At 35.5% G+C, this 23,051-nt stretch overlaps 1 protein-coding gene across 5 annotated transcripts in view; it reads left to right on the top strand.

Annotated features, from left to right (window-relative positions):
- LOC127877209 (arrestin domain-containing protein 3-like) overlaps nt 1–23,051 on the top strand; it is an 80,056-nt gene that overhangs the window by 42,163 nt on the left and 14,842 nt on the right. For all 5 annotated transcript variants that reach the window (XM_052422888.1, XM_052422886.1, XM_052422885.1 and 2 more), the window contains one exon: nt 5,465–5,676. In XM_052422888.1, coding sequence (XP_052278848.1) covers nt 5,465–5,676 — 212 coding nt within the window. The remainder of the gene's footprint in view (nt 1–5,464; nt 5,677–23,051) is intronic.

Raw genomic sequence — 23,051 nt, 5'->3', positions numbered from 1 at the left:
GCTATTTTAATCTTGAAGTACATATAAATGTTCACTTGTGACATACATTGTCAAACTATTTAAACCTTTTACATCTTACATGTTATGTTAACCTTCAGAAGTGCTATACAATTTAATAGCAGTTTCCATAGTATTACATTTACCCGATAAGTTCACGAATGTGTAATTCGGTAGTCTATATTCCCTTTTAAAATTAATTCCGACATGTTTAGCAATTGAAAACATTGTGATAAAGAATAACTCTATTACATTTAAGTTCATTAAATATTTTTGTGTACGTGTTCATTTACATTTCCCTCTTTTATTTCATATAATGTGTATGCTTTTGTTGATGATGATGCTTAATTCATTTATAATAAAGTATGTAATATTATTAATATCCATTTGCTTTGTACTATTATTGCTTCTTCCGTTACTCCATTTATAACTTTCAACTACCTGAATTACACATTCAAATCGCACACCCAACTGAATGTGTAATTCGTTTCTTGGGTAAATATGGGAGTGGACTGAACTTCGGTGAAAGTGTAATTCGGTCCTCAATTAAATATAAAATGTGTAATTCGGTAATTACTTAGCATTTCTTTATCATCTTTAGGCTCTTATCAAATTAAAATCGACATGTTGAGCATTTTTATCATTGTGATAAAAGAATAAATTAAATATTTTAAGTGGAATTTGGTTTTAAGATATGCGCACATTTCACCTTTTCCAACTTTCGTCTTAAAAGATTAAAAGCTGAAACATAACACAATTAACAAAACTATGACGCAACCCTAAAAAATGTAGTTTACTATAAAGTTAAATAAAAAAACATGTCAGTTAATTTTGGTTGAAGTATAGTGTAATTCGGTAATGATATTCGGTACTCAGTTGTAATTCGGTGAAAAGTGGAATTCGGTTGTAATTCGGTGAAAAGTGGAATTCGGTGTTTCCATGCACTCGCTTGTTTTTCAAAAGTTGTTGTTTTCAACAAGATAACTTCCTCAGTGCAATAGCCAATCAAAAGCCTTATATCTTATTCCACACAGCCTTATCTCTAGGCAAACCCCATCAGTAGCCTTATCTACCCCTAGATAATCAGTACCCTGTTTAGCTCTGAATGCCTGACAGATTGTTATCTGTTTATTGTTAGTGGTGTGAAATAAGGGTGTTTTTAGGTATTGTCTTGTTATTTTGTTGACAGTTTATGTAACACAGGTCATGTTTGGCATTTTATTATTTTATTGCAAATTAAGAAAATGGATATGATGGTATCATATGCAAATATCAAAATCTTGCATAACTTATGTACAAAAATAAATAGATTATTTCCAAAATAATGTTTCCAATACCATAATTATTTAAATATGCAGATTTAACAAGTAAATACTGTTTTAGACAAATATAAACAATCATATGAGATTGTTTAAAAAAAATAAAAAATTAAGACATAAAACAATCATAAGATATTGTTTATAATAAAAATAAACATAAAGAAAAAATTCAAAGTGAAACACAAACTCTTTCATTTTCATGTATAAAACTAAGCTTAACCATTGTTATAGTTTTTGTCAGTGATACTTGTTGTCCATCTGTGAACCTGTGATGTTCTGAAAGAGCCATTTTCATCCAATATTCCCTAAAAATTATGGGGAGCACACAAATGTACAAAAGGGACAATGGCAAACAAGCTGTAAAAAAAGCCCCTTTACAATTGACTTGTTTTATTTATGGCTATAAACATCAAACAAAGACCCAGTTGAAGAATTATTGTTTCATTGATGAGTTATATTAATAAACAAAAGACCAACTTGTTGAAAAGTGTGTTAAAGTGAGTTTTAAGCCTCGTTGCAGCTCTCAACTTATTTACAAAAAGACCAAGTTAAACTCGCTTAAACCCACTTCTGTTTAAAAAAAGACCAACTTCTGTTGTAAAAGATTCGCTTATAAAACAAAAAGACACACTTAAACACACATAAACCAACTCATAAATAAAAAGGCTCACTTTTGACACACAAAAAACCGACTTCTTACAGAAAAAAAACTCGCTTAAACACACATCTTCTTAAAATAACCAACTTTAAACTCAGTTAAGCACAGTTTAGCGCACATAAAACTCACTTTTATTAGTAAAAACCAACTTCCGCTAAGAAAAACTCAGAAAAAACACAGTTTTATGTTGGTTTAAGGGTGTTTTGGTATGAAAGTGGGTTATTTTTTGACGAGGGATATAGTAGAAAAGCTTGTGAACACTCTAGAAGTCACATTTTTTGCCTAATCATCATGAAATTTGGTCAAAACATTGGTTATGTTGACATCTCGGACAAGTTTGAAAATGGACGTGAACCTTTGAACAACATGGCCGCCAGGGGGTGGGGCAGTTTTCTCTATATGTACATAGTGAAAACATGTGAACAGTCTATAAGACACATTTTTTGCCTAATCTTTATAAAATTTGGTCAGTACATTTGTTTCCTTGATACGAGGGTTGAGTTCAAAAATGGTTTGGATCGGTAAAAAAACATGGCCGCCAGGGGGGGTTCTTTTTCCTTATATTTGTATATTAAAAAAGCTTGTGAACACTCTAGAAGTCACATTTTTTGTCCAATCATCATGAAACTTGGTCAAAACATTGGTTTTATGGATATCTTGTTATGATACCTAGGCCGAGTTCCTTATGGTTGCGGCTGTTGAAAAACATGGCTTTAAATGGCTTACACTCTACTATGAAGTTACCAATGTACACGTTGAATGAAATTTATGCATATTATGATATTCACGATCTCCATGCTGTCATCTGAATATTAATTCTGCTGATAAGATATACAGTTAAATTTCCAAAAATTATTTATTTATTTTTGTTCCTTTCTGAAGAGGATTATTAGGTTTATGATTGGTTGGGGATGAAGTGCAACAAACATATTTTTGCCATCTGAAAACCCTTTATTAAATATTCTCAAAATCTTAAGTAGTAATATTGATTTCACAGAAAATTACTTAGGGGAGAAACAACTGTATATAACTTGAATTCTGTTTGACTCCCAATCATGAATGCATGGCTTGTCAGGAATGCACTCTTATTTCTCCATTGATCCCATTCATCCACCTGCTTTTCAGCAACTAATTAATTCTCTATTGACTGTGCCTGAATTGTTAATGTGATATAACAGGCTTGCAGCTTAAACGCCCTTAGTCCCTAGAAATAGGCCCCAGCTGGGAACTCACATCAAAGACCATCAGACTGATAAGAGCGGAAAACAAATTGTTATGGCACACAGTTTATGAATGTCAGGTGAGTAGTTTTGGTGTGATTATCAAAGATTTGTGTTTTAAATAGGGTTGATTGTTGTTTTAATTGGAAATATCATTGACGGGTGAGTCTGAAAATAGTTCCAGTTTGTTTAAAAGCAAGGCCCTGAGGTTGGTGGCAGATTTCTTTTTATTGCTATAGTGAAACATTGTGAACTCTCTATAAGTCACAATTTAGTTCAATTTTAATGAAACATTCTGAGAACATATGTTCCTATAATATCTTGATTTACTTTGAAAATGGCAGCGAAGAGCATGGTTTCCAGGGGCGAGCGAATTTCTTCTTGTGAACCTTATGATGATATTTATGTTTCATGAAGTACTTTTATTATTTTGAACTCCACCTTTCCAGAATATTTTAGTTTCTTTGGGTCTCAGGTGAGCGCCTTAGGGCCCATGGCCCTCTTGTTTACATTTGAGTCACTGGAGTTTTCCACTCTCCATAAATTGTGTTCTTTAGATTAAGTTAGACTTATTTTATAAACAAAATTTTTGAAGCAACTTCTAGACTAACAGTAACTAATATTTATATCAGTTTTTTTGACAGATTGTGAAATGTTTACATTCATTAAGGTATTTGCTGTATTTGTTCATTTTTAACGATGCATACATGTAGATTCTTTAGACTAAAGTTAGTTATTTTCATTAAAGCTGCTTTGGTTTTCACTTATAGATTAATTCTTTGAGTGTATTCAGGCGTATCTGACTGGACGCCTTTAGTTAATTGAATTACAACCAGTAAGTGTGTTAGAAATAAGCGTTCTTTAATTAGACTCGATAAATATTTCCGTATTACATAAGTGCTCACACAGTTACATAACTCGTAACCGTTCCATGACCGGTTCACTTGCGTAAGCGAACGAGACCGCACTACCACAGTTGTTTATAGTAAAACATTGTGAATACTTTTAGTCACATTTTTAGTTCAATCTGAATTACACTTGCTGATCTTCACACATGGTGACAATCATTATGAGCATAATATTTTTTGCTCATGGTGAACTTTTGTGATCACCTTTTGTCAATTGTCTGTCTTCCGTTGTGCGTCATGAATATTTGCCTTGTTAACACTGTAGAGGCCACATTTATTGTTGGATCTTCATGAAACTTTTTCAGAAGATTTGTCCCAATAATATCTTGGATGAGTTCAAAAATGGTTCCAGGCTGTTGAAAAACATTTCCGCCATGGGGCCATTTGTTGTTCATTCTTCATGAAACTTGGTTAGAACATTTGTTCTATTGATATCTTGGGCTGCAAAGAACAGGTCATTTCTTTTTATCTCAGGTGAGTGACTTTGGGCCTTTCAGGTCCTCTTGTTTGTTTTGCATGATGTTACGTTTCAGGGCTATATCTCAGATATAATACAAGATTTTAACATGAAACTAACTGATTGTATATATATTAATTAAGAGAATCACCTTGCACAGGAACCATAACCATACAATTTTTGTTACAAGAATTATTTCCCTTTGTTGTTTTTGTTATGTTGTTACTGTTCAAGGGTATATGTGAGATGCGCTACAAGATTTCAACATTAAACCTCATGGGTGTGTAGATATCAATGAGGAATTGCAATCCATTAAAACAATTACTCTACACTCAGTTATTGTTATGCCCCCGGATCGAAAGATCGGGAGTATATTGTTTTTGGCCTATCTGTCTGTCTGTCATTGTATGTGTGTGTCCCAAAACTTTAACCTTGATTAAAGTTTTATAACTTTTTTCATAATGAATATAGCAACTTGATATTTGGCATGCATGTATCTCATGGAGCTGCATATTTTGAGTGATGAAAAGTCAAGGTCATCCTTCAAGGTCAAAGTTAAAATATTATTGTATTTTTCTTTCCTAAAACTTTGACTTTTGTTAAAGTTTAGTCACAAGTTTTTGAATATTTAAGATAGCAACTTGATATTTGGCATGCATGTGTATCTCACGGAGTTGCACATTTTGAGTGGTGAAAGGTCAAGGTCAACCTTCAAGGTAAAAGGTCAAAGTTATGGCTTCAAAGCGGCGCAAAAGGGGGCATTGTGTTTCTAACAAACACATCTCTTGTTTTAGGATTATACCATATAGCAAGGTTTTTGCAACCATCCATGAACAAAATTAATTTGGCAGGGATATCACTTCAATAATTTGCTTGTTTATATTAGTAATTGTCTCTGTGTTCAGGACAGAGCACCTTATTGCAAGCTGGTCGCCACACATTCCCGTTCTCATTCCTCTTACCTCCAAATCTGCCGTCATCATTTGAAGGTTCCTTTGGTAATGTGCGCTATTCACTCAAGGGAAAAATCGACAGACCTTGGAAGTTTGATCACAAGACCAAAAAACTATTTACAGTGGTCAGTGTGTTAGACTTGAATGAACAAACTACAGCAATGGTATGTATCAAATATTGTAGTATAATGTTATGTTTCTTTATGCAATATCATTTAGGATGTATTCTTTTGAGCTCACCTGAGCACATAGTGCTACTAAGAAGCTTCTAGATTTAGTGATGTCTGTCGTCTGTGTGTTAGATGGGTTTTATCTTACCAAATTTGGTCAGATGTTGTATCTAGATGATGTCTAGGTCAAGATCGAATATGGGTCATGCCGGGTCAAAAACTAGGACACGGGGTCACATAGTGCATTTCAAACATTGAGCATGGTGTCCGCTCTCTAATTAAAGTAGTTTTCATCAGAGCTTCACCAAACTTGGTCAGAAGTTGTATCTAGATGATGTCTAGGCCAAGTTGGAACATGGGTCATGGCAGGTCAAAAACTAGGTCACGGGTCACTTAGTGCGTTTTAAACATTGAGCATAGTGTCCGCTCTCTAATTCAAGTTGTTTTCATCCAATCTTCACCAAACTTGGTCAGAAGTTGTATCTAGATGATGTCTAGGTCAAGTTTGAATATGGGTCATGCTGGGTCCAAACCTAGGTCACGGGGTCACTTAGTGCGTTTTAAACATTGAGCATGGTGTCCGCTGTTTTTTGTGAAGACAACATGCAAAATATTCAGTGTCAATGCGGCGTGTGGGGGAATTCGTCACATCTGTGGCAAAGCTCTATTAAAACTGTTCAGGTCCATTTCATATATAGGTCACCAAAGCTTAAAAGATTTGAAAAATTAAACTTCCAAAATCTTCTTCTCTAAAACCACCAGATTGAGGGCTTTTACCGGTATGTTTGATGTGTGACATCATCTAGTGGTCCTGTACTTATTTTGTTTAAATTATGCCCCTTTGGTTTAAAAGGGTAATGCACCCGGGATGATATGATTTATATTGACATATGTAGTAAATAATGTTGAATAAATATTTTTGCAAAACTGCAAAGGTCAGAGATTTGATATTTGTTGTGTACATTGTATGGGGTCCATTTTTAAAGAAAGTTTAAACAGCGCTCCAGTGTTCAAAATTAGCTGGACCGTCCTGGGGGTTCGCCTTATATTTACATTGTGAAAATTATAAGTTGGTCCTCTGCCACGTTTGTTGAAATCATGTAAAGTGGGTCAAAAAGGGTCAATCTCCAGGGTTACAGGATTTATATAGATTTACATAAAAAATAACTAAACATCTTCTTCTTTAAAACCAGCAGGGTCATTAGTTTGATATTTGGTAGTCAATATCATATGGTGGTCCTCTAGCAAGGTTGTTAATATCAATCAAAATTTGCCTCTTACTAAGGGGTTACTTATATTATTAAGTATAAACTTATTTTGTTTTGATTATGTAAGTTTAAACAGGCTGTCAAGCGGTCATACTTTTTCCTACTTTTTCCTACTATTTCCTACTTTTTCATCAGGATCCTACTTTTTCCTATTTTTTAACCAAATCTTCCTACTATTCCTACTTTTTCATTTTCAATGGAGAATTTTTTTTTTAAAGAGTTTATTTAGTAAACTTGCAGGATGAATAAATCTATGGCATGACTGTGTCCCTGTTAATGTGCATTCATCTAGATGAGACCTGACAACCCATGCTGACTGTCTGCTAGCACCTCTTCAGGAGCATAAATATTTATTTCTTATGTAACTTTTAAAATTATTGACAAGTTTTTTTTTGAAGTAACAATAGTGCCTTGTTTACTTTCTTAGCATTTGTACACTGCAGACTTCACTACCTTACACAGTTCCCAGTGATGCAAGAGCTGAGGGAACCCATTGTTTATTCCAGTTTTATTTTGTTTCCATTGACAACAATTTGACCAAACCTTATGCATGTTTACATGATATTGCTGTTTGGAATGTAGAGATATAGAGATACATGTATTGTATGAGTGGTTATGTAATATGGAATTTATTACACAAGTTATTGGAAAAAAGATAAAACTGATGCTTTGCCGAGTTTTCATCATTTACAAATATAATGTAATAAATTCTGTATTACATGACAACGGATATGATGTTCTATTGATATCATAGGTACATCATGTTTAGTAATTAAAGATAAATGCACAGAGCCTAAATGCCCTGATACATTTTTATGCTCCCGGTAGGGTGGCATACTGCAGTTGTACTGTCAGTCCGTTTGTCTGTCTGTCTGTGTGTGTGTGTCCGTCCAAAAACTTTAATATGGGCCATAACTTTTGCAATATTGAAGATAGCAACTTGATATTTGGCATGCATGTGTATCTCATGAAGCTGCACATTTTGAGTGGTGAAAGGTGAAGGTCATCCTTCAAGGTCAAAAGTTAAAAAATACAATCCAAGGGAAGTAATAAGCTTTAAAAGGGAGATAATTTCTAAACCTGCCAAATGATATATTGAAATTTTATTTCAAAGCTGCGCAATAGTGGGCATTGTGTTTCGTAGCGGATCCGTGGTCTAGTGGTAACACACTGGCTTCACAATCCAGAGATCGCTGGTTCGATCCCCCGCTGCACCTAACCTACTTACTCGTCTTTCGCATGAGACGTTAAACCGAGGTGCAGTGTACTAGGTGCTATACACCGGGCACTTAAAGACCCAGGGTCACCTCTGGAACGGGGTGTCTCCTGTATCTTGCACTATCCCCCGTAACCAACTAACACGTCTTTCTGGGGGCGATGGCCATATGGGAGACAATCCCGGTGCACTCGATAAAAAACAAAAACAACACAACAACAACGGGCATTGTGTTTCGGCGAACACAATTCTTGTCTAATGATGCCATAGCTAGTGAGGTAACTTCAAGGTGTTAAAGCGAAGTATTAAAATTATTAAACGGCATTATTACACTCCCGCAAAGTCATCAATAATGTAAAAGCCATTATTTGAAACTGGAATAAACAATGTAGTGCAACTGTTTCATTGCCCAATCAATGCTGTCATAAAAGATGTCAGGTGATAAGGTCCTATCTCCAGTTGCATATCCAGGCTGTCAAGCGGTCATACTTTTTCCTACTTTTTCCTACTTTTTCCTACTATTTCCTACTTTTTCATCAGGATCCTACTTTTTCCTATTTTTTTACCAAATCTTCCTTCTATTCCTACTTTTTCATTTTCAATGGAGAATTTTTTTTTTAAAGAGTTTATTTAGTAAACTTGCAGGATGAATAAATCTATGGCATGACTGTGTCCCTGTTAATGTGCATTCATCTAGATGAGACCTGACAACCCATGCTGACTGTCTGCTAGCACCTCTTCAGGAGCATAAATATTTATTTCTTATGTAACTTTTAAAATTATTGACAAGTTTTTTTTTGAAGTAACAATAGTGCCTTGTTTACTTCCTTAGCATTTGTACACTGCAGACTTCACTACCTTACACAGTTCCCAGTGATGCAAGAGCTGAGGGAACCCATTGTTTATTCCAGTTTTATTTTGTTTCCATTGACAACAATTTGACCAAACCTTATGCATGTTTACATGATATTGCTGTTTGGAATGTAGAGATATAGAGATACATGTATTGTATGAGTGGTTATGTAATATGGAATTTATTACACAAGTTATTGGAAAAAAGATAAAACTAATGCTCTGCCGAGTTTTCATCATTTACAAATATAATGTAATAAATTCTGTATTACATGACAACGGATATGATGTTCTATTGATATCATAGGTACATCATGTTTAGTAATTAAAGATAAATGCACAGAGCCTAAATGCCCTGATACATTTTTATGCTCCCGGTAGGGTGGCATACTGCAGTTGTACTGTCAGTCCGTTTGTCTGTCTGTCTGTGTGTGTGTGTCCGTCCAAAAACTTTAATATGGGCCATAACTTTTGCAATATTGAAGATAGCAACTTGATATTTGGCATGCATGTGTATCTCATGAAGCTGCACATTTTGAGTGGTGAAAGGTGAAGGTCATCCTTCAAGGTCAAAAGTTAAAAAATACAATCCAAGGGAAGTAATAAGCTTTAAAAGGGAGATAATTTCTTAACCTGCCAAATGATATATTGAAATTTTATTTCAAAGCTGCGCAATAGTGGGCATTGTGTTTCGTAGCGGATCCGTGGTCTAGTGGTAACACACTGGCTTCACAATCCAGAGATCGCTGGTTCGATCCCCCGCTGCACCTAACCTACTTACTCGTCTTTCGCATGAGACGTTAAACCGAGGTGCAGTGTACTAGGTGCTATACACCGGGCACTTAAAGACCCAGGGTCACCTCTGGAACGGGGTGTCTCCTGTATCTTGCACTATCCCCCGTAACCAACTAACACGTCTTTCTGGGGGCGATGGCCATATGGGAGACAATCCCGGTGCACTCGATAAAAAACAAAAACAACACAACAACAACGGGCATTGTGTTTCGGACAAACACAATTCTTGTCTAATGATGCCATAGCTAGTGAGGTAACTTCAAGGTGTTAAAGCGAAGTATTAAAATTATTAAACGGCATTATTACACTCCCGCAAAGTCATCAATAATGTAAAAGCCATTATTTGAAACTGGAATAAACAATGTAGTGCAACTGTTTCATTGCCCAATCAATGCTGTCATAAAAGATGTCAGGTGATAAGGTCCTATCTCCAGTTGCATATCCAGGCTGTCAAGCGGTCATACTTTTTCCTACTTTTTCCTACTTTTTCCTACTATTTCCTACTTTTTCATCAGGATCCTACTTTTTCCTATTTTTTTACCAAATCTTCCTACTATTCCTACTTTTTCATTTTCAATGGAGAATTTTTTTTTTAAAGAGTTTATTTAGTAAACTTGCAGGATGAATAAATCTATGGCATGACTGTGTCCCTGTTAATGTGCATTCATCTAGATGAGACCTGACAACCCATGCTGACTGTCTGCTAGCACCTCTTCAGGAGCATAAATATTTATTTCTTATGTAACTTTTAAAATTATTGACAAGTTTTTTTTTGAAGTAACAATAGTGCCTTGTTTACTTCCTTAGCATTTGTACACTGCAGACTTCACTACCTTACACAGTTCCCAGTGGTGCAAGAGCTGAGGGAACCCATTGTTTATTCCAGTTTTATTTTGTTTCCATTGACAACAATTTGACCAAACCTTATGCATGTTTACATGATATTGCTGTTTGGAATGTAGAGATATAGAGATACATGTATTGTATGAGTGGTTATGTAATATGGAATTTATTACACAAGTTATTGGAAAAAAGATAAAACTAATGCTTTGCCGAGTTTTCATCATTTACAAATATAATGTAATAAATTCTGTATTACATGACAACGGATATGATGTTCTATTGATATCATAGGTACATCATGTTTAGTAATTAAAGATAAATGCACAGAGCCTAAATGCCCTGATACATTTTTATGCTCCCGGTAGGGTGGCATACTGCAGTTGTACTGTCAGTCCGTTTGTCTGTCTGTCTGTGTGTGTGTGTCCGTCCAAAAACTTTAATATGGGCCATAACTTTTGCAATATTGAAGATAGCAACTTGATATTTGGCATGCATGTGTATCTCATGAAGCTGCACATTTTGAGTGGTGAAAGGTGAAGGTCATCCTTCAAGGTCAAAAGTTAAAAAATACAATCCAAGGGAAGTAATAAGCTTTAAAAGGGAGATAATTTCTAAACCTGCCAAATGATATATTGAAATTTTATTTCAAAGCTGCGCAATAGTGGGCATTGTGTTTCGTAGCGGATCCGTGGTCTAGTGGTAACACACTAGCTTCACAATCCAGAGATCGCTGGTTCGATCCCCCGCTGCACCTAACCTACTTACTCGTCTTTCGCATGAGACGTTAAACCGAGGTGCAGTGTACTAGGTGCTATACACCGGGCACTAAAAGACCCAGGGTCACCTCTGGAACGGGGTGTCTCTTGTATCTTGCACTATCCCCCGTAACCAACTAACACGTCTTTCTGGGGGCGATGGCCATATGGGAGACAATCCCGGTGCACTCGATAAAAAACAAAAACAACACAACAACAACGGGCATTGTGTTTCGGACAAACACAATTCTTGTCTAATGATGCCATAGCTAGTGAGGTAACTTCAAGGTGTTAAAGCGAAGTATTAAAATTATTAAACGGCATTATTACACTCCCGCAAAGTCATCAATAATGTAAAAGCCATTATTTGAAACTGGAATAAACAATGTAGTGCAACTGTTTCATTGCCCAATCAATGCTGTCATAAAAGATGTCAGGTGATAAGGTCCTATCTCCAGTTGCATAATCTGCTCTGCAATGACCAGTCATTTTGAATGTAACTTAAGTCATTATAACTGCACCCTATTGTCAATTTAAAGGTTTCACAATGTAGCTGTAGCAGAGCATTTACACTGCTTTATATACTAGTAATAATCTTGTACAACAAGTTGGTGTATCACTAAATAAATTTGGTCTTCTGCTTAAGGATATAACATGCACAATATAATTACGATTTTTATATCGATACACAGAAGACCTCTAACCACTTATTTGATGATACACCAAAATGAACAGCATCTAATTACATGTATACTTCTTTATCAGGGTAGCTTTGCTTGAAACTTAATTATCATAGATACACTATAAGTGCTAAAATTTTTAGTGGGAAAACAAAGTTTAACCCTTCATGGATGGAGAAGTTGGACAACAGTGGAAAAACACTGGGATCATGGTGCAAGAGAGATACCGGCAATGAGTTTGCAAGATATTGTACTGTCTGAATAAAGTCCATCTTGTAGTAATTCTGGTGCTTATCAACTTATAAGTCATGCAAATGGATAAAAACACAAGGAAAAAATGAAATACATGCATGATAATTCACAAAAGCGTTTGTTTGGAAGTGCCCAAAAGCCAAGCAGCTCTCAGGGTTGTGGGGATAAATCTATCTGTATGCAAGTACATCCATCACACAAGGAACAGGCACAAAAGGCTGAAATCTTCTGGGCCCTTAAGGTAGCTTCAAGTGGGTATCCATACAGAACATGTGATGGCACTCCTGCTCTGTTTCGAGCTATGTTTCCTGGACCTGTGTCTAAAAAATAAGTATTATGTATTCCTACTTTTGAGGGAAAAGTTCCTACTTTTTCCTACTTTTTTCCTACTTTTCTTGCAAAAGTAGTTCCTATTTTTTCCTACTTTTTGAAAAAAGGTCACTTGACAGCCTGTTTAAACTTATTTTGTTATTTTGCATTTAATCTCATAAACCTCTGCTAAGTTCGCTCAAATCATGCCTCTAGGGTCAAAACTTGCCATCCCTAGGGTTCAAATGATTCATAAAATTTGTTGAAGTAAATATTGAGCAACATAAAAATCTTCTCTAAAACAGCAAGGTTCTGGGGTTTGATATTTGATGTGTAATACTTGATAGTTTTCCTGTTCTAAGCTTCTGGGATCAAAACTAAGGATAACATAGAGTTTGCATGATATTTATATACACGGTCAATCAGTCTTGGATAACCACTTTTTGGGTGGTTGGGTGGTTGGTCAGATGGTAGTATTGGGACGTCGTTACCCCACCCATTCGTTTGCGCACTGTGTAAAACCAAGGCTAATTGCTGATAACTAAGCATAATAACATAAATATCTTCTATTGAATAATTAAGAAATAATCGACGGGTAACCGTTTGTTATTGCGGTAATAACCAACGATATGGAGTTCCGATGCGTAGGAATTAAACCACGAGGGCGTAGCCCAAGTGGTTTGATAGCAAGAATCGGAACGACATACCGTTGGTTATTACCGCAATAACCAACGGTTACCCGTCGATTATTTCGATTCTAACACGATTTCATTAATAAGTTATCTGCGATTTAAAGGTTATAAATAAGAATTATATGTAAGAACCTCCTCCACTTTTCCGCGAAAACGTGACGTCACTACAACAATGAAAATCAAATGACGTCGTCTTCATTCATAAACAGTGCGCGGACAATCAAATTGACGTCGCTTAAAACAACCGTTGGTATATCGGGGTAATAACCAACGGTAGTTTTCCTTCTTAGTATATAGAAAACAAGTCATGTGCCGTGGTAGAATACAGAATAATATCTTCTTTTTTTTTAAATCTATGCCTTTATCAACAATAGTATTGTTATTTACTTGTACATTTCATTTATTCAGTCAATCCGACAGTTCGTATTAAATTCATAGGGAGATATTTTTAAATAAAGTTTGTCATGTGTCATTGATGTCAAGTCGAAAAAAGTGCACAGGCTAATCTTGGACAACATTTTACGCACATTTATTAAACCCCCTTTTCTAAGAGCTCAGCTCATATGTTTTTAGAAATAAATGTTGTTTTAATGTTGGTACATGCAACATTAAGTCTGTGGCATACTGAGTAAAAAACTAGAGAAATGCCACAATTATTACACAAACAGTACACAATCTTCTCATAACAGGTTTGTTTCTACATGTCTAATAGATGAGCAAATTAGGGCCTTTAGTCCCATTTTTATTTGTGTGTGATAGCGTACAAATAATGTAGCGAGTTTTGCAAGTCAGTCTGCCTTAGCTACGCTGGGCGGAGCGTGGTTGTATGCAATCAATATTGGCCAATGAGAGAGCATGCTTTGCATGAGCAACAGCACGCGTAGGCCTGCACTAGCTACAGTAAAATTATGCAGACCACTTTTCTTGCCTAAGCAGTTTTTTATACCACAAAATTGTTTCACCCATAACTAAACATCAAGTTTTCACATGAAGTTATTATTATTGGTCTGTTAATTATATTTGCAAACTAGCGCTCAACATATTACATATTTTATGACGTCTAAATTACCAGTAGTAATGGCAATTCAGTCTTGTCAGATATTAGACTCCTACATGTAGAACCCAAATAGATAAGACAGTATCTTCCTAAATACCCCAGCTGATGTTAATTCTTCCTGACTGCCAACATGGACTCAAGAATTAGATCTGATAAATTTCAAGTTTAACTTCTTTTTGAAAGTTTTCATTGATTGAAAATACAACCCTACAAACGATAAAGTTGCATACAAATTTAAAACATGGCGGTATTCATGGTATACATGTAGTTCTTTTTAAAAATATTGAATTGAGAAATGAAAACTTCCTTTTGATTACTTGTTGCACAAAAAACACCCTTTAGCCAAATGAAATTTAAAGGGACTCTATCTGAAGAATTAGCATTCTCAAAACAGGGTAATTTTTAATCATAAGGATGTTTTTGTATGTTCAAATTCAAACTAATTAAATGTATAGATGGTGACATTACATGGGAATTGGTTTAGATAACACACCATTAAAACATGCACCTTCATTTGTTTACTTTTAAATAACAGTTGTGTTTTCTAGCTCGTTTTTATTTTGCCTTTTTGTCTGCTTTCAATTTTTCTTGTCATTTAGTTTGCCAAGTCTGAAAATAGTGAGACCCTACTTAACCCTTTACCACTTAGATACCTGTGTAGTCCCTTAGACAGTTATATTTAATTAAAGACCTTTCTCACTAGATTCAAATTTTAAAGGCTCCATTTCTAACCTTTAGATACTGATGAGCAACAAACAGCATAAAACCTGAACAGACTGCAAGTTACTCGCACTGGCTGTTCTGGTTTTATGCTGGTTGCAAAAGCCTTTTTAGCTCATCTATTTATTTTTTTTTAATTATGAGCTATTGTCATCACCTTGGCGTCGGCGTTGGCGTCCGCTTAAGTTTTGCGTTTACGTCCACTTTTCTCAGAAAGTATCAATGCTATTGCATTCAAACTTGGTACACTTACTTTCTATCATGAGAGGACTGGGCAGGCAAAGTTAGATAACTCTGGCGTGCATTTTGACAGAATTATGTGCCCTTTTTATGCTTAGAAAATTGAAAATTTTGGTTAAGTTTTGTGTTTAGGTCCATTTTATTCCTTAAGTATCAAAGCTATTGCTTTCATACCTGCAAGCACTTACTAACTATCATTAGGGGACTGTGCAGGCAAAGTAATGTAACTCTGACTGGCATTTTGACAGAATTATGTGCCCTTTTTATACTTAGAAAATTGAAAATTTGGTTAAGTTTTGTGTTTAGGTCCACTTTATTCCTACAGTATCAAAGCTATTGCTTTCATACTTGCAAAACTTATTAACTATCATAAGGGAACTGTGCAGGCAAAGTTATGTAACTCTGACTGGCATTTGGACGGAATTATGGGCCCTTTATACTAAGAAAATTGAAAATTTGGTTAAGTTTTGTGTTTTGGTCCACTTTACCCCTAAAGTATCATAGATATTGCTTTCATACTTGGAACACTCGCAAACTATCATAAGGGTACAGTAAAAGGACAAGTTGCATAACTCTGGTTGTCATTTTTACGGAATTATGGCCCTTTTTTGACTTAGTAACTTGGAATATATGGTTAAATTTTGTGTTTCGATCCACTTTACTTCTAAAGTATCAAGGCTATTGCTTTCAAACTTCAAATACTTTCATGCTATCATGAGGTTACTGTACCTGGCAAGTTGAATTTTACCTTGACCTTTGAATGACCTTGACTCTCAAGGTCAAATCATTAAATTTTGCTAAAATTGCCATAACTTCTTTATTTATGATTAGATTTGATTGATACTTTGACAAAACTACTCTTACCTGACATACCACAATAGACTCCACCCAAACCATCCCCTGTGCCCCTTCCCCCCCCCCCCCCCCCCCCCGAATCCCCCCCTATTTTTTTATTTTTTTTTATTTTAAGATCATCTCACAAATGACCACCACACCCTCACACTAAACGCCCCCCCCACCCCACCCACCCCCAGTTTGTTTTTTTTAACGGTTAAAAAACACAAATATTTATTTTTATTTTTGAAATACCTTCCCCCCCCCCATTTTTTTTTACGCATTTTTGGAAGATAATGTTATAAATGTCCACACACCCACACTATACACCCCTCTTCACTCCACCCCTCCCTCCTTTGTGATTGAAATTGAGAGTCCCTTCACCTTTAAAAAGAAAATAGATGAGCGGTCTGCACCCACAAGGCGGTGCTCTTGTTCACTTTGCTTCTGAGTGGGAAAATCAGCGTTATAGATAATTTTTTACCCATGGGGGTAAATACCCCCACTTTTCAAAGCATGGGGATAAATGGTCAAATTTTGCCTTGCTTGAAAGGTAATTTGCTAAAAGTAAAACAAGAATATAGCCGCGGTACAGAGACACTACTTTAATCATGTTAAACACAATAAACCATTAACTATGTGTATTCCTTCAAAGTAGTAGGTTTCTTAAAGTGTTTTTTGTTTTTTAACTTCCTTGGTTTATATGGTTACACTGTAACCGTGAGCCACATAAAAAAAAATTACCAACTTTCAACTGTTGTTTTATTAGTGTTTAAGTGTGTCCTTTTTTATTTGAAAAAAGAGGAAATTAAATCATTCAGTATTGGCAGTACAATGTTTTTACTCGATACAACTTTTGCCATATAAAAAGAATCAATTTTACTTTTGGAAGTTATTTGTTTTGGCTTCGAAGAAGCCATGCTGACCTCTTCATGTAATTTAATAAACACATAAGCGCTTGACTGCCTATTAAAAAAATCATTACTAAATTTACCATGCATCTAGATGAAACAGAGTATACATACCAACAGGCTAATTATTTGGCGCACAAATTAGCTCTAATTTTTACGATAACCAGTCTCATATTTTGGCGAAAGACAATTAGCTGTTTATATATTTTTTGTTTACGCTTTGCACAGTGAATTTACATCATTTGCGTACGTCAAGATTGGCTTGCTTAAATGTACGCACGGAAATGATAAATGGAGCGTATCTTTATATTTCTAATGCGTATATTACTCTGATACGCAGCTTATCTAGAACGCTGGGAAAAGGTTGAAGTTTTATATTAATTTGTACAGATACTGAATTGATGTAGGGAAAGCAATATGTGGGGAATCAGAGAAAGAATGCTGGAGATAAGTGGAGATGACATGCATTTCTGAAAGCCTACCACCCCATTAGGCCAAAAAAAAAAAAAAAATGATTTTCGGATTTTTGTTCTAAAAGTGTCGGGTAGGAGGACGGAAAAAAAAGAAAAAAAGATGGGTTACCAAATATGCACTCAATTTAAAAATGTTATGGTATTAAGTTCTTTTTACTAAGCAACCACAGTGATTTTTATGTCCCCCACTATAGTAGTGGGGGACATATTGTTTTTGCCCTGTCTGTTGGTTTTATTGTGCCAACTTTAACATTTTGCAATAACTTTTGCTATATTGAAGATAGCAACTTCATATTTGGCATGCATGTGTATCTCATGAAGCTGCACATTTTGAGTGGTGAAAGGTCAAGGTCATCCTTCAAGGTCAGAGGTCAAATATATGTGGCTAAAATCGCTCATTTTATGAATACTTTTGCAATATTGAAGATAGCAACTTCATATTTGGCATGCATGTGTATCTCACGGAGCTGCACATTTTGAGTGGTGAAAGGTCAAGTTCATCATTCAAGGTCAGAGGTCAAATATATGTGGCCCAAATCGCTTATTTTATGAATACTTTTGCAATATTGAAGATAGCAACTTGATATTTGGCATGCATGTGTATCTAATGGAGCTGCACATTTTGAGTGGTGAAAGGTCAAGGTCATCCTTCAAGGTCAGAGGTCAAATATATGTGGCCCAAATCGCTTATTTTAATAATACTTTTGCAATATTGAAGATAGCAACTTGATATTTGGCATGCATGTGTATCTCATAGAGCTGCACATTTTGAGTGGTGAAAGGTCAAGGTCATCCTTCAAGGTCAAATATATGGGTCAAAATTGCTCATGTAATGTCACTTCTGCAATTAGTTGTTGGGGTATAATTGTACCTCCATGTGCTTTCTTCATATAAAGTGATTTGATACCCTGTAATATTTCTTCATCTGTAATATCAGAATTGAAAATAAGCTGTTAAATTTCCTCAAAATGCATGCTTACATCAACATTATTATCAAAATTTTCATATCTACAAATCAACAAATAAATGTCACTACCTTTATATATGTCCGAATTTTAACATATCCGAAATATAGTACATCGAGTGAAGGACCTACTTTTTATTTCAGAAATAATTGGTATCTTAATTAAAATATATCGTTCCCAGAACATTTTAATAATGGAACTGTTTAACACAAATTCCTGTTCAAACAAGTTAAAACATGTGTTTTTGTCATGGTATTGATTAAATAAATAGCGTCCCTAATAATCGTTATAATTATTGATCTTTGTGACAGTTTATCCCAGGATAACATACTTGATAGTTCAATGTCATAAAGGAGCTGTTAATCCGATAATAACCCCAATAAACTTGACTTTTTTATTTGGACATTCATGGTTTGAAATCGTTTTAAAATTGTTGATTTTGCGATTTTTGAACTTTTGGTACGAACCAGTTCGGAACAAAACCGAAGTTTCGTACCCATTGAAAATAACCAAAAAACACATATTATATGCACAAATTCGTCACTACAACTACATTAAACAACACATAAAATTTTAATCTCTAAAATATGACAGTATTTGTGCGTTAAATATGGAATGCTTAAAGTTGATAGGTGTAAATGGGTTTCGCATTGCGAGCACCAGTTAAATTAAAATCGTTCTTTTCTTATTGCTTTCATAATATTTTTTAGTCATTTTAACACTATCAATTTTATAAAATTGTAAAGAAATAATAAAATATTTACTTACAAATCGATTCCATTCAGGATTTCGTTTGACGGTTGCATAATTATTGGGAAATTAGCAGACTTTGCTGATGAAAGCGTTGTAGCGTTCTTCAACTTCTTGCACAAACAATGATGGCGATCTGTTGGTAAATTCCAGCACATGTACACGATGAAGGAGGTTCACGTATCAATGTGGGTAATTAAAACTGGGTTTATTAATATGATGATTTATAACTCATTTGAACTTTTTCGAAAACCCGGCAAGCGTTTCGTGTTTAAAAGCCACCTTTTGGCATCCGAAAAAAATAGATTTTTATTTTTATTTTTTTTGGTTTCGTCAAAAATTGGAGTCGGCGGGTCCGAAAATCATTTTATTAAAAAATTCTGGCCTTATGACAGACTGAATTACAAATCATGTTTCTACACAGTATTTATTATTAACAAATGGTTATGCAGTGTTATGTTTGGCTTTTATGTAACCAGCATGTACCTTTTTACAAGTCTGTCTATATTAACATTCTATATAATTATATACTGAAGGCCATCCTTAAAAAATTCTTTGTTTGGGATACCCTGACCCAGATCATGCCAGGTGGGTTGTTTAGAACTTGATTTTGTCTTTTAATTAAAGTTTTTTCGCATGCTAGCCTTTTGATCTGTACAATTTATAATCAATTTTAAAATGCCTACAGTTAATCAAACTGAAAATAGCCTATATTTGTCATGCAAAATAAAATATGACCAATGCACAATGATTTGGCAAAAACTCGCAAACTTATGCTGTGTGTACAGCGTCGTCTTTGTTGCCCTAGTTATAATGCAACATGATAGTGTAGGCAAACAGACCTTTTGCTTTAATGACACTTGATTTGCATATATAAGACTTGCACTTAAAAAAATGTCCCATCTTTTTTTTAACTCATGTAAAAAAGAAAATTCTTTTATATAAACTATATTAATACACTGATTATACTCCTTTAATTGACATTTCGGCATAATGCCTTTATCAAAACATTGGAAATTATATGTTAACTACATTTTTACGTCTTTTGACTGCACAATTTAAATAACAAAGAAAAATGTTTTTAAACGTCAAAAAAAAAAATATAAAAAATAAAGGCATTATGCCGAAACGTCAATTAAAGGAGTATAATCAGAGAGTTATAATTATTTAATATCCCTTCGGATAATTCAACTGAGCTTATATTAATACATTTCTTTAAAACTGACCAATTATTGATTGAACACTTTTTTAGCACTCAACAAAAATGTTTAAGTTGGCGGATTGGCCGGGACTCAAATCGCCTTAAACATTTGGAATTACCCAGTATTCAGAAAGTTTGTTTGAACATAGAGTCACTGTGTAATAGGCCCTTGACATTCTATCCGAAAAAGAGTACATAGGGTAACTTGCTCTTGAGTCGTACGGGTTAACAGTACAATTCTATAATAATGAGCTCTTCGATCAAAGCCAGGTCTCAGTTGGTGCTGGATTTTAGTATCATATTTATGCCCCCCTTCGAAGAAGAGGGGGTATATTGTTTTGCATATGTCGATCGGTCCGTCCGTCTGTTGGTCGGTCCGTCCACCGAATGGTTTCCTGATGATAACTCAAGAACACTTACGCCTAGGATCATGAAATTATAGGTACATTGATCATGACTAGCAGATGACCCCTATTGATTTTTAGGTCACTAGGTCAAAGGTCAAGGTCAAGATGACTAGAACCAGTAAAATGGTTTCCGGATGATAACTCAAGAACGCTTACGCCTAGGATCATGAAACTTCATAGGTACATTGATCATGACTCGCAGATGAACCCTTATTGATTTTCAGGTCACTAGGTCAAAGGTCAAGGTCACGATGACTCGAACCAGTAAAATGGTTTCGGGATGATAACTCAAGAACGCTTACGCCTAGGATCATGAAACTTCATAGGTACATTGATCATGACTCGCAGATGACCCCTATTGATTTCAGGTCACTAGGTCAAAGGTCAAGGTCACGGTGACTTGAACCAGTAAAATGGTTTCCGGATGATAACTCAAGAACGCTTATTTACGCCTAGGATCATGAAACTTCATAGGTACATTGATCATGACTTGCAGATGACCCCTATTGATTTTCAGGTCACTAGGTCAAAGGTCAAGGTCACGGTGACTCGAACCAGTAAAATGGTTTCGGGCAGATAAATCAAGAACGCTTACGCCTAGGATCATGAAACTTCATAGGTACATTGATCATGACTCGCAGATGACCCCTATTGATTTTCAGGTCACTATATATAGGTCAAAGGTCACGGTGACTTGACACAGTAAAATGGTTTCCGGATGATAACTCAAGAAAGCTTACGCCTAGGATCATGAAACTTCATAGGTACATTGATCATGACTCGCAGATGACCCCTATTGATTTTCAGGTCACTAGGTCAAAGGTCAAGGTCACAGTGACAAAAAACGTATTCACACAATGTCAGCCACTACAACTGACAGCCCATATGGGGGGCATGCATGTTTTTCAAACAGCCCTTGTTTATGAATCTATTTTTAGCTCACCTGAGCACAACGTGCTCATGGTGAGCTTTTGTGATCGCCTTTTGTCCGTCGTCCGTTGTGCGTTGTGCGACGTCAACATTTGCCTTGTTAACTCTCTAGAGCCCACATTTATTGTCCAATCTTCATGAAATTTGGTCAAAAGATTGGACTCAATGATATATTGGATGAGTTCGAAAATGGTTACGTTTGCTTGAAAAACATGGCTGCCAATGGGGCGGGGCATTTTTCCTTATATGGCTATATATGGCTATTGTAAAATCTTGTTAACACTCTAGAGGCCACATTTATTGTCTGATCTTCATGAAACTTGGTCAGAAGATTCATCCCAATAATATCTTGGAAGAGTTTGAAAATGATGCCGGTTGGTTGAAAAACATGGCCGCCAGGGGCGGGGCATTTTTCCTTATAATGCTATAGTAAAACCTTGTTAACACTCTAGAGGTAACATTTATTTTCCGATCTTCATGAAACTTGTTCAGAAGATTTGTCCCAATGATACCTTGGATGAGTTCAAAAATGGTAACCTTTGCTTGAAAAACATGGTTGCCAAGGGGCAGGGGCATTTTTCCTTATATGGCTATTTATGGCTATAGTAAAATCTTGTTAACACTCTAGAGGCCACATTTATTGTCCAATCTTCATGAAACTTGGTCAGAAGATTCATCCTAATAATATAATGGACGAGTTCGAAAATGATGCCGGTTGGTTGAAAAACATGGCCGCCAGGGGGTGGGGCATTTTTCCTTATATGGCTATAGTAAAACCTTGTTAACACTCTAAAGGCCACATTTATTGTCCAATCTTCATGAAATTTGGTCAGAAGATTTGTCTTATTGATATCTTGGATGATTTTGAAAATGGTTACGTTTGCTTGAAAAACATGGCTGCCAAGGGGCGGGGCATTTTTCCTTATATGGCTATAGTAAAATCTTGTTAACACACTAGAGGTCACATTTATAGTCCGATCTTCATGAAACTCGGTCAGAAGATTCATCCCAATAATATCTTGGACGAGTTCAAAAATGATGCCGGTTGGTTGAAAAACATGGCCACCACTGGGGTGGGGCATTTTTCCTTATATGGCTATAGTAAAACCTTGTTAACACTCTAGAGGTAACATTTATTTTCCGATCATCATGAAACTTGGTCAGAAGATTTTCCTATTGATATCTTGGATGAGTTCGAAAACGGTTTTGGTTGCTTTAA

The sequence above is a fragment of the Dreissena polymorpha genome, chromosome 4 (genome assembly GCF_020536995.1).
Source record: "Dreissena polymorpha isolate Duluth1 chromosome 4, UMN_Dpol_1.0, whole genome shotgun sequence".
In the NCBI taxonomy this organism is placed as follows: Eukaryota; Metazoa; Mollusca; class Bivalvia; order Myida; family Dreissenidae; genus Dreissena; species Dreissena polymorpha.
The sequence above is the reverse complement of the archived record's forward strand: the minus strand, read 5'-3'. Positions and strand labels throughout refer to the sequence as shown.